The following is a 13,359-nucleotide window of genomic DNA, read 5'->3' as shown; positions in this document are numbered from 1 at the left end:
ATTAAGCTAAAGTTGTTCAGGTGACTATAGTGTCCCTTTAACTTTGACCTCTTTATTACATGAATTGGTGCCCAGTTGCCCCTTGATTATATGTAGTATGATGCTTGTTTAACATAAAAGAAGGCAAAGCGAATTTAAATGATATGGTATGAAATTAATTGTTCTAGCATTTTTGTACATTATAGAAAAACACATTTAACCTCATTAGGACAAGGTTTGTGCTCATGACCATCCTGGCATGTCGTTGGTTAAGATTTTTGAGGTTTGTCACTAGATAAAATACAGTCTTTGAAATGTTTTTGTCATATAACCTCTGTGTTAATACAATGTTGTGATTTGTGGCAGAGAGCGGATACCTGTTATGTTTTTTTTTTTTTTTTCTTTTCCTTACCCGTTTTTATTTTTTTCTGAAAAGGCATTTGCTGAAGAACTTCACGAGCGAGTGAGGAAGGACCTGTGGGGATACTGTGACAGTGAGGAATTGGATGTAGCTGACCTGCGTAAAATACGCTATGAGGGCATCCGTCCAGCACCTGGATATCCCAGCCAGCCGGATCACACCGAGAAATTTACCATGTGGAAACTGGGAAACATTGAGGAAGCAACAGGTAAATTGTGGAGGTTTTTTCCTTGGGCTACAAAACAATTACCATGCATAAATTAAGAGAAATAAACTACATAACTGAGATTGTAAAGCCACATAGTGATTAGCCTCTATAGGGTTCAGGATGAATTAAAGGATCACTATAGGGTCAGGAACACAAACATGTATTCCTGACACTATAGTGTAAAAAACGCCCCCTTTATGCCTCCATAAATATAGCAAAATCGCACTGTATTCAAGCCTGAAGCTGTAGATCTGCATGCAGTTTGCCTCAGAAAACCAAGCTGTCTGCTGACATTATCAGAAGTGGTAGCCTGAGCCAATCACAATGCTTTCCCATAGAATTGGCTGAGACTGACAAAGAGGCAGATCAGGGGCAGAGCCAGCATGATTCAAACACAGCCCTGGCCAATCAGCATCTCCTCATAGAGATGAATTGAATAAGTGAATCTCTATGAGGAAAGTTCAGTGTCTGCATGCAGAGGGAGGAGATACTGAATGTTTGGATGCATTTTAGGCAGCCATGACCCAGGAAGGATCTCTAACAGCCATCTGAGGAGTGGCCAGTGAAGTTATCACTAGGCTGTAATGTAAACACTGCATTTTCTCTGAAAAGGCAGAGTTTACAGCAAAAAGCCTGAAGGTAATGATTCTACTCACCAGAATAAATTCAATAAGCTGTAGTTGTTCTGGTGACTAGTGTCCCTTAAATTTCATACAGGACATGCTCCCTCTTAGCAGCGTTTCTAGTCATGTAAATGTATAGTTTAATTATTTTGGCATAAACTGTATGTTTTTAATTCACCACTTGCCAAACTGCTAAAGGGTGCAAACTACTTTATCATCATTATCAAACTTTGTGTACTATGCATCAGAAAGTATTCTCAGGTTACCATTCTAACATTGACTTGGGTTAAACGAAAGTGCATCTGCCTCTTATTTCTTTGTAAAGATGCTTTGTCAGACTTGGCTTGGTGAGACTTGGGCAGCTTTGTGGATTGCTGTGCAACTAGAAACAGAGAAGTTATGAGAACATTATTTTCTCATTAGCTGATCGGATCGGTTTGAGCATGAATTGTGCTGTTTTTCTTAATCTTTGAATTCTTATTGATTTTAACCTTATTGTTTTAATGATTTGCTCTCTTATCTTTAAAGGGATCAAGCTGACTGAATCGCTAGCCATGTCCCCTGCAGCTGCCGTCTCTGGTTTAATATTTGCTAACACCAAATCCAAATATTTCGCTGTTGGAAAAATTTCCAAAGATCAGGTATGTGTGGGAGCCTCTGATGGGAAAGAGAAATGAAAACATCACTAAAGAATTGCTGGGAATTCGAAATGATTTTCAAATTAAACTCTAGAATAGCTTAACTGGTGACAAAGCTGAAATTTTCCAGTTCATCTATTGTGGTCCTAAATTTGAAAGTCACTTTGAGTCCCCAGGAATTTTTGCTTAATAAAAAACCCTAATGGACTTTATGAATTGTAATGCCACAAATGTGATGAGCATTGTAGAATGGTAGAAATGCAAAATGCATTATGAATGAAGAACGTGCAGATCCTTAAACTGTAGTATAAAAAAAAACATTTCCTGAATATGGAAAGCAATCTTAAATAGTCAGTAGATAGGACATTTCGCAAATTGTAATGCAAGGGAGTTGAACCAGTTTTCAAGGTATAGACCTTTAACGGTAGATCTACCCTCAACATCAGACTTAAACCCTTTTTCGTAAGCAAGAAATATCTTTAGTCTTGTCACCAAGATAATGAAATTATTGAACAAAAGATGGGATATTTCTAACTTTGTAGCATATGAATGTGCTTAATTTAGATTATAGCAGAGAAGGATATTTATAATTATGATGCTTTCCCAGTTCAATTTTGTGATTACATTTAAAACAAAACCCCTTGCAGGGGATAAGCTTACTTGGTTGCTAGCAATGTTCAGCAGGTTGTTGTAAAGAAAAAAACAAAGAAAAACAAGTTACCTGCGCTCTCTCCTTAATCCCTATGTATTTTTAAACAAATGAAGGTTTTTTTAGTTACCTCCAATGGCCATGAGAGGATGAGCCCACCTGCCAACGTCAAGGCAGACCCCCCCTAGGTGGGTCCTAACTCTAACCATTGACCTTGCTTTCTTGAGCCTCTGGCAAAAATCTCTAATGAGACAGAAAGGGGTATTTTTTATATACACCCCTATACATTATTAACCCTTAATAGGGAACACATGGGATGGGCGGCAGCATTGTAACAAGGCTGAGTAATACAAAGAATGGATACAAATGCAGAAAGATAAGTCCTGCGCTCACTCCCATTACTGGGCGGCTGTAAATGACTACAGTACACATCAGCCCCAATACATAGTACATGCGCTCTCTCCTTAATCCCTATGTATTTTTGGGATTTCTGTTTTTATTATTCTATATTATATTAACTTTTATGTTCGTCCTTAGCTGATATTATATATAATTGTTTTTATTTTATTTTTTGCCTCCCTGTTCCAGGTGGAGGATTATTCCCAAAGAAAACAAATGGCTGTTGAAGAAGTTGAGAAATGGCTTGGTCCAATCTTGAGCTACGATCCCGATTTATAGCCAGAAGCTTTTTTTCTAAACTATTAAGAATAAAGATGTTTGAAATGGCTGCTCATGAAATGTCTTCAGCCATCTTGGAAACACTACATGGACTTAAAGATGAGCTGTGTTAGTCATACTTTGTTTTGATGGTTTGTTTTTGAAGTTAACTCATTGTTTGGAAAAACTGGATACTCACAGTTTCTATTAACCATTTAATGTAATATCTGTTGTCTAAAAAAGCAACAAAAGAAACTGAGTTATAACTGGGTACTGTATGGCCACATTCAGATATGTGCTAGAAATACAACATTTTTGTATTGACTTAAACAACTGCAAACTTGAATCTGTTTCTGTACCGGTAAATTGATAGAAACAGCTTGTGTACTTAGCTGCTCAAAGAAATTGGTATACAAGATCATTTGATACTGTATTATGAAAAAATGCACTTTTAACACCGACAAAATGTGTTTTGCTATAAAAAAAAATTAATCAAAAGCATATAACACCTGGTAATGTCTACGTTTGTCTGAAATTAAATAGAGATGTGAGAAAAGGTTTATTTAAATATCAATGACACTGTAAAGTACCTCAGAAAAGAAGTTATTTATATTCCTCTGAAACAAGTGTTTTTGCTAAAACTGCAGTTGAAAATAAATTTATATATTTAAGGATGTGGTGTGGAGGCAAATAATTGATCGTATGAATTTAGAAACATAGAAACATAGAATGTGACGGCAGATAAGAACCATTCGGCCCATCTAGTCTGCCCAGTTTTCTAAATACTTTCATAATTTGTGTCCCCTAACTTCCTTTAAAGAGACATGCATTACTTTACAATTTTCTTTTAAACCAGCAAGCAAACAAATGTAAACATATACATGTTAAAATAAAGCAAGGAAAGCTTTAACACGCATGTTATAAACTCACTTTAAATGTGGTCATATTGCATTGTTTGGCATGTCTCTCAGCTAGGGGAGATTCTTCAGCCTCCCGTTCCATACATACTAATCCAGTCCAGTCAAGTACAGTCCCACTAGTGTAGGAAACAGGGCAACAATGCGTAGAAGTAAGAGAGAAATACAACACTAGAGCCTGCTCTGCATGAATCACATTAGACCCACCTTCCTTCTCCCCATGTCAGGATGCTGCAAGGTGAAGTGATCTTCTAACTTTGCATATGTCAATCTATCAGGCATGCCCAGTGCACTTTTCCAGCATTCCTAGGGATAGAACACTGATTAGTTAGATCACTGCACCCCCCAGAGTGAGAGTGGAAAACAGAAGAAAGCTATGGGGGGGGGGAACAAACATTTACTAATCCCTACTCTATATATATATATATATATATATATATTAAAAAAAAATAATAATAATAAAGTCTTGCCAACATTGCAAACCCAAATGATACACATTGTCAAATGATGTGCCAAAACCCACTTAAGATCTTGGTACATTTTTGAACTCTGACTTTGGGTGCAAACTTACCAAACTTTTTTTCAACTATAAGATTTAAAGAGCCAGAGTATGCAGCAATTGGCCCATTTTCATCTGCATTATACTGATCATGCATTACAAATTAAATAAACCAATGTAAATTTTGTTGAGATTTATCTCGGAATTCTTTTAAATTTCTTTTTTTTTTTTTTTAAATTCTGTATTTTATTTGTGCATGAAGATATACATATAGCACACCGTGCCACAACAGCTAGAGTATGCATAATGAAACAAAGGTGTACAGTAGTTAGGCAGTGGTAAAACTTTGCACATTTTTAAATTTTTAACGTATAACAATGAGTTATGTCTAGGCTAATTTTTGATAACATTACGCAGCTGGGTTAGCTTAATGCAGGTTATAAAGGTGGTGGATAACAGTGCATGTTAGTCGTTCAAACTTACGTTACTATGAAATAGATGTGTTATCGATTAGCTATGTCTGATTAAACATGTTGTTTAGAGCAATAGAAGCTTCACATGTTAGTAGCTACGTCACGCAAGCTGGGGAGCCCAGCAGTGAGTAGTTTAGGCAAGCTGAGTAGCCTGATGTTGCTAGAGAGACGAGTCACAATAAGCAGATTAGTAGATAGTGCGAAAGGGTAGAACAAAAGTGAAACAAAAAGTCACAGGCAACACATCAATTCAAAAAACAAATGTCATGGTAAAAAGTAAGCTTATCAATAGTGTTAGCAATCGCTGCTAACGTTAGGTATTACTGTTAGTCATCGCTACCAACAATAGGTATCTGAAGGTCTATTGTGTGTTAACAGTTATACAACATCACGTTTTATAGTTAAGGTAACCAGTTATTGATAATGTAGTAGAACGATAGGAACAGATCGTAAGCAGCTCGGCATTAAGTGCAGGTAAGTTATGTTAGGGTAGCTGGCATATGAGTTAAACAAAATCGCATTTTAAATCCACATAGATTAATTCACACAATATGCAGCTGCCACGTAAGACATTAATGCTTATCGGGGTTATTGGCCCCGGGGAGGGGAAAAACTGGGAGAGTACTATGTCAGCAGACACTGTGTAGAGATGGAAGGCGAGAGATCGGTAACCAGTAGTAAGTCCCATTTCGTGAGGATTCAGTTCACCCGATGTCTGCTAGTGTCAGGGTACATCTAGAGGGTATTGGCAGACATGTATTTGGTAATTATTGCAGGAGGAGAGAGTGCACAGTAAAAGGTTGCAAAACTTAAAAACAAAACAAGGACAGAAAAACACAGTGCTATGTGGCGACACCAGAGAACAATAGTGCATGCAAATTGAGCTGATTCACAATTAACTGGCTGCGGCCACGCTATTACATAGCTGCAAGTTCTGGGTGGTATAAGGCACTGGGACCTTGCTCAGGGTAACTTAGCACTGTCAGCCAAAGTCTCAGTTCGGTGTAGCCTTACAGTCTCTGTGAGTCTACCTTTGGTATAGGTCAACCGACGCCCTGTCTGGACGTTGGAGGTGCTTTTCTGGGGTGATCATCCGACCTGACCGTGGCTGGCTTGGGTGCCGCTTGGCTTGTCTGGTGGAGGGCTGGTGGTCCTGCAGGTCTTAGGATGCGCTTGTCCGCCATCATTGTCTGACTGCCGCTGGGTAGTGCCCTCTGTGCGCTCTGGCTCCGGAGTCTCCGTAGTGGACCCGTGTTTGAGGTGCTGCGATTTAATATACTGCTGGGGCCCTGGTATTGTCCATGAGTTTGGTCACCTCTAGTGAAGGTACCTGTGCCCGTTTTTGCGCGGTCTGTTTCCCGCCTGCGTGTTTGCCTGCGTTCGTTCTGTCGGGCGCCCACCTGAAGTATCTGCTGTGGGACACTGTAATAGCTTCGGCGGGTCGTCGGGCGGATCCACGAGGCCACTTTCCGGGCCGCTTGATGGCAGGGCATACCTCGCTTGCATAGCAGCTCGTGGAAGGCCGAGCAGAGACGATCAAGGGTCTCTATGGAGGTAGGCTTTTGTCTGCTGTGCGTGGTCCCTCTCTGTGGCTGCTGGCGGGCGGCCATCTTGGATGCTCTCCGGCAGCCTTTCGTCCGTTTATGTGTGTGAAGTACAACTCGGTTGCAATCCTCGTTTATCCGCTTGTCTCACGGGGACCGGGATGACCCCCACCGGTCCAAAGGGGGGGGTTCGGAGGTGAGCTGTAGTTGCTGGAGTGTGCGGTGTCGGAGAGAGCGGCCGCCTCTCTCCGGCTCCCGCTCCTGTAGGCCTCAGATTATTCACCCCGCTCAGAATGCCCCGACAGGCTCCCAAAGGGTATCCCCCGGGACCTCAGTGTACCCCCGGAGTGGGTGGCACACTTCGGGACGTCTTTGGGCTGTATGGCCTCCGTTTTTGTCCACTTTTTCACTTGCCCGCCAGGAGCTCTCACCCCGTGCGACTGTTCGGCATGGCGGTCAGACTCCGCCCCTTCTTTTAAATTTCAATGCAAAGTATTGGAAGGTGGTTGTTTGTCAAGAGAAGAATTTCAATTTAAATTTGACAAATGACCGTACATTTCTATACTTGCAGTTTTAAAGAATTACTCCAAGCACCATAACCACTACAGTGCCCTTGCTTCACCCTAATGTAAAAAGTCAAACCATTTGCTAATGGTTTCACTCTAACTGGAATCTGCTTGAAGCCAATGTCTGCCTCTCGTTTTCTTGTCTGGAGAGCCGGACTAGGAACTTCTGTTGTCTCTCGTGAGCTAAACACTGCTGTGCCCAGTGGTGCCGCACTTGGCTCATTGGCTGAAAGCCATCATCTGACGCTCTCAACCAGTGAGCTAACCCCTGCAATACCAGACGTAGCTCAGTCAGAGAGCTTCCGACTGTCCAAGAGGCAGGAAGTGGCACTCAGCAAACTACAGGCCAGAAGTCAAACCATTGCCAAATGGTTTAACTCCTTACATTGGGGTGGTAATGGAGCTTGGTGTGTTCCTTTAGATTTGTCACCATATGAAAAATGCAATTTGCGAAATATGGCTTTACTAGTATGGGGAACAAAAGGGGAATAATTCAAAGACGTTTTCTATATTTTTATGGAGAGACTTTTAGTCACTAAAATTTAAATAACTGTTGTTTAGCAAATTGCAGTGTTAACTTAGTAGGATGAGCGCTAAAGGGAAATCACAACAGCAGGTGGCACAAAACTTGTCAAGAAAATTATATGTATGCCCCATGATGTAACACAGTACCTCAGTTCCAGTCTAATTTTTTAAAATCTATTTTGGTAGGAAACAACTGGTAAATGTGATTTTTTTTGTTTTGTAAAATATTATAATTGGAAAATGTTTATTAAAGGGACTCTCCAGGCAGAGTCTTTTACTCACCTCGTTCCAGCGCCGGGAGCCTCGTGAAGCCGCGCCCCCTATTTCGTCAAAATGACGAAATAGGCGGGCGTGAGCAGGGAGCAATCGGACGCTTCCATTTGGAAGCGTCATTGCTCCCTTGTGCGCATGCGCGGCTTCGCCGCACATGCACACATACTTCAGAGGGCGGCATTCATGCCGCCCTCTGAAGTCCTGAGCGCACTACCGCGCATGCGCGCGGCCGCGAGCTGAGCTGACTGACCGCTCAGCTCGCGGTCTTTGTCTGCCCCTATCCTCTGCTGACAGGCTGGAGAGAGAAGGCGCGCACACAGTGCCTTCTCTCTCCTGCACACGTCAGACGTATTCACGTCAGACGTATTTTAATACGTCTGACGTATACAGGGCCTTTTTAGGGCCCTGCATGATAGGAAGTCCATCTGGTGGGCGTCTGAGTAACGGCCACTGGAGGTATTCCTATCAATCAATGTAAACACTGTATTTTATCTAATTGTATTGAAAATACAGTGTTTACATTAGATTGCCTGCAGGGAGCTATAGTTCATACCTGAACAACTACATTAAGCTGTAGTTGTTCAGGTGACTATAGTGTCCCTTTAACTCTGTATTACAAAATGAACGTATTGCTGGTTTTTTTCACTTTTGCTATATTCTTTGTATCCACTTGGTGTCACTCTTTCATACACCATAAACTTTGAATTAAACCAGTTGTTGTGGACTCTGTCTCATTTGATGCTTTTCCATCAAAGAAAGAAAGAAAAAAAAAAGTTAAAGAACAGAGTTATTACATGTCTTCCCAATAAACCAGCTGTCCATTATCAGCCCACTTAACCTATACAAAAAAGTAGATGGCAAACTATTCTACATTGTGGGTCCTGGAGACATGCTTCCTATCTAATAATTTATTTTATTCCTTGGTCACTTGTCTAGGGTTAATTTGGCATTAATCTTTACCTGGAGTAGCAACCTGTATTGCTACCAGATGAAACATTCTACTTTATAACTAAACTGAATTTTCTTCACAAACCTTAGCAAAAATATTTTTCTTTCAATCCGACACATCTAGGGAGACTATAAACAGATTAGCCACAACATTAACCCCTTAACACCGCAGCCAAATGTACAAGTTGTGAACGAAACAAAACGTAAACAAAACCTGGCATTTGCGCTATATGTCTGTCCAACCGTAATTCACCTCTTCATATTAAATGCACCCCCCCTTATTATATATCATTTTATTCAGGGGAAACAGGGCTTTCATTTAATATCAAATATTTAGCTATGAAACATAATTTAATATGAAAAAAATGGGAGAAAATAAGATTTTTTTTTTTTTTTCGTTCTACATGACATTTTAACTGTTAATGTCATAATACTGTTTGCTTTTACTGCAATAAAATACACATATTTGTATTCAGCAAAGTCTCACGTGTAAAACAGTACCCCCTATGTACAGGTTTTATGGTGTTTTGGGAAGTTACAGGGTCAAATATAGCGTGTTACATTTGAAATTGAAATTCGCCAGATTGGTTACGTTGCCTTTGAGACTGTATAGTAGCCCAGGAAATAAATTTACACCCATAATGGCATACCATTTGCAATAGTAGACGACCCAAGGTATTGCAAATAAGCGATGTCCAGTCTTTTTTAGTAGCCATTTGGTCACAAACACTGGCCAAAGTTAGCGTTCGTATTTGTTTGTGTGTGAAAAATGCAAAAAACGCCAATTTTGGCCAGTGTTTGTGACTAAGTGGCTACTAAAAAAGACTGGACATACCCCATTTGCAATACCTTTGGTTGTCTACTATTGCAAATGGTATGCCATCATAGGGGTAATTTTCATTCTTGGGCTACCACAGGGTTATAAAGGCAACGTAAGCAATCTGGCGAATTTTAATGTGAAAAAAATTAAACACAAGCATTATATTTGACGCTGTAATTTTTGAAAACACCATAAAACCTGTACATGAGGGGTACTGTTGTACTCAGGAGACTTCGCTGAACACAAATATTTGTGTTTCAAAACAGTAAAAAGTATTGCAGCAATAATATCGTCCCTGTAAGTGCTGTTTGTGCGTGAAAAATGCAAAAAACGTCACTTTTACTGGCGATATCATGGTTGTAATACATTTTACTGTTTTGAAACACTAATATTTGTGTTCAGCGAAGTCTCCCGAGTAAAACAGTACCCCCCATGTACAGGTTTTATGGTGTCTTGGAAAGTTATAGGGTTAAATATAGTGCTAGCAAATTAAATTCCCTATACTTTCGGCATGGGTGGTCAGGCAGGTCCCGCTAATTGTAATTAATTAGGATACCTAATTATGTAAAATTATTACATAAATATATGTGTAGAATTAATATATGTATATATATATATACACATATGTGTATATATACGTATATATATATATTTTTTTTAAAATATTTTTATTTATATATAGGTATATATATATAGTGATATATACGTATATATTTATATATAGATATATATATTATTTCGTTCTACGTGTATTTTGATATAAATATATATATATTAATATCACAATACAGTTAGAACGAAATAAAACACATATTTTTAATTATTTATTTTATTTTATTTTTTTACGTATTTACATATTTATTTTTTTTATATTATTTATAAATATATATATAACAATAATTATATATATATTTAATCAGTATCAGTCTACGTGTAATTTGATATTAATATATATATATATATATATTAATATTTAAATACACGTCGTGTATGTGTAAATGTGTGTGTATGTGTATATATATATATATATATACTTAGATCATATATATATAATATATATGATCTAAGTATATTTTATTTGTAACTGTCATTTTTTTTATTTCTTTTTTTAACTAATATTTTATTTTTATTACAGGACAGGGGGCAGAGACAGTGTCAGCCAGTGATTTCACATCACTGGCTGACACACAGGATCAGTGATCACAGTGACTGCCTGTCACTGTGATCACCTCCTGCAGATTGGGTAATTGACCACAGGGGGGAGTGCCTGGGTGGTACAAGCACTCCCCCCTTCCAATCTGCAGGGGGATCACTGTGCCAGTTACATGTGTCAGCCAATAGGCTGACACATGTAACACTGATCGCAGTGACAGGCTGTCACTGCGATCAGAGCGCTCTGAGATCGCAGTGACAGGCTGTCACTGCGATCAGAGAGCTCTGAGATCGCAGTGACAGCCTGTCACTGCGATCTCAGACTTAGCAGATCGCGGTCACTGACCCCAGGGGGACTGCCTGGGGGGCCAGGTAAGTCCCCCGACCGCGATCTGCAGAAGGGGAAAGCCGCCGGCCGCATGTGTCAGCCGATTTGAAATCGGCTGACACATGCTGAATACTGGTCGCAGTGACAGCCTGTCACTGCGATCAGAGACTGCAGATCGCGGTCACCGGCCACAGGGGGGGTTGCCTGGGGGGGCAGGCATCCCCCCCGACCGCGATCTGCAGCGGGCGATTAGCGCCGGCCACGTGGGCGGCCATTATGGCGAGGACGTACTATTACGCCCGCCGGCGTTTAGAGCCGGTTCCTGCAGGGCGTAATAGTACGTCCTCCGGATTTAAGGGGTTAAAACCACCAGCTTAATATTGTGTAAGTCCCCCTCATACTTCCAAAACAGCCCTAATGCATGGACTCCCCAAGACATCTGAATGTGTCCTATGGTATCTGGCAACAAGACATTAGCGGTAGATCTTTTAAATGGAATCTATAGTGTTAAGTATACAAAGCTGCATTCCTAACACTGTAGTGCCCACTGTTCTCCACCTTCCCGGCAGCTAAATGGTTTAAAAAAACAAACAAAACTAAAAACGTTCGTTACTTACCCGATTCTAGTGCCAATATAACTCGGTACTGGGTCGGCATTCCTCCTCCACCGACGTCATCCAAATTGGGGTTAATGTGCATACACGCGCCCAACATTGCGAGTGCATTAGGCCCTCCTTAACGGAAAGCATTGCTGCTATGCTTTCATATGGGGGTTTTACAGACGCTGGATGCCCATGAGGATGTCTAAAGTCTTAGTCACCAGGAAGTGCCTCTAGTGGCTTTCTGATTGACAGCCACTAGAGGCATCCTAAGTCTTGCAATGTAGTTATAGTAGTTTCTCAAAACCTACATGATTTACATTGCAGGACTAAATGGGACTGGGTGACTATAGTGTTCCTTTAAGTCATGCACCTTACAGGGTGGGGTTTCCATGTATCGGATTTGTTATTCCAGCACTTCCCACAGATGCTCACAGATTGGGAGATCTCAATTGAGATCTGCAGAATTTTGGAGGCCAAGGCAACACTTTGAACTCTTTGTCATGCTCCTTAAACCCTTCCTGAACAAGCTTTGCAGTGTGGCAGGGTGCATTATCCTGCTGAAAGAGGCCACTACCATCAGGGAACACAATTGCCATAAAGGGTTTACGTGGTCTGCAACAATGTCTAGGTAGGTGGTACATCTCAAAGTAAGATCCGCATGAATGCCAGGACCCAAGGTTTCCCAGAAGAACACTGCCCAGAGTATAGTACTGCCTCTGCCGACCTGCCTTTTGTTACCTGGGGAAGAAATGGCAGCAGGATGCAGTATGGGAATACTGTGTCCTGCTGTCATCTCTTACCAGGTAAATAATGCACACGCACCTGTCCACCCACCTGATCTAAAATAAAACATCTTCCATGGTCCAAAGTGCTTTATTAAGCAAAAGCTGTTTTGGTGCTTAGTATCAGATCTAGAGCTATTAAGATGACTACTTACTCACATGGATGTGAACATTTCAACACTGTTGCAATTTAAAAAATAAAAATTGTAGAACTTGTATTTTCAAATATCGGCAACAACATAATAGTGCTCTCACGTTGCATTCTGATGGAATTTCCACTACAGAAAATAGTATATCCAGCTCAAGTTTAGCAAAGAGAAAAAAAAAAGACCTTACAGTTAATTTTCACGTCTTACACATAGAAAAAAAAAAAAAAAACGCATTCACTGTTTAAATCTGCTAAGAAGCCTTATGCAAGTTTTCCCAATCTCCTTAATGGTTGGTAAACAGAGGTTCCACTACACACAATACTTATAGATATGCACTGGAAAACCCAAACAAACTTGTATTTTGTTTAAAGGTCACTAAAGCTCTTGAATGTTCTTGTTTGATATACTGATTTGCTAAGCTCAAGTACTCTTTGGTTTGTAATATGTTAGAGCCAGTAATATGCCCCAAATTCCAATTACCCAACATATGCATCTAGTTTGCAAATGTAGATCCTAGGTTTTATACTTTATATCCACAAGGTGTCGCTATTATACATATATATTTTAATGGGCAAGTGAAATAAATTGTTGGGTTTGTTGTTACAA

The 13,359-nt window shown here is 40.1% G+C and overlaps 1 protein-coding gene across 2 annotated transcripts in view; it reads left to right on the top strand.

Annotated features, from left to right (window-relative positions):
- The window catches only part of MTR (5-methyltetrahydrofolate-homocysteine methyltransferase), a 108,482-nt gene extending 104,851 nt beyond the window's left edge, over positions 1-3,631 (top strand). For both annotated transcript variants that reach the window (XM_063443645.1, XM_063443644.1), the window contains exons 31-33: positions 416-608; positions 1,760-1,872; positions 3,107-3,631. In XM_063443645.1, coding sequence (XP_063299715.1) covers positions 416-608; positions 1,760-1,872; positions 3,107-3,196 — 396 coding nt within the window. In that variant the 3' untranslated portion in view covers positions 3,197-3,631. The remainder of the gene's footprint in view (positions 1-415; positions 609-1,759; positions 1,873-3,106) is intronic.
- Positions 3,632-13,359: the final 9,728 nt, after the last annotated feature.

Source organism: Pelobates fuscus, chromosome 2 (genome assembly GCF_036172605.1).
Source record: "Pelobates fuscus isolate aPelFus1 chromosome 2, aPelFus1.pri, whole genome shotgun sequence".
NCBI classification, from domain to species: Eukaryota; Metazoa; Chordata; class Amphibia; order Anura; family Pelobatidae; genus Pelobates; species Pelobates fuscus.
Note: the sequence above shows the minus strand (reverse complement) of the source record. Positions and strands in the feature narration are given on the sequence as shown.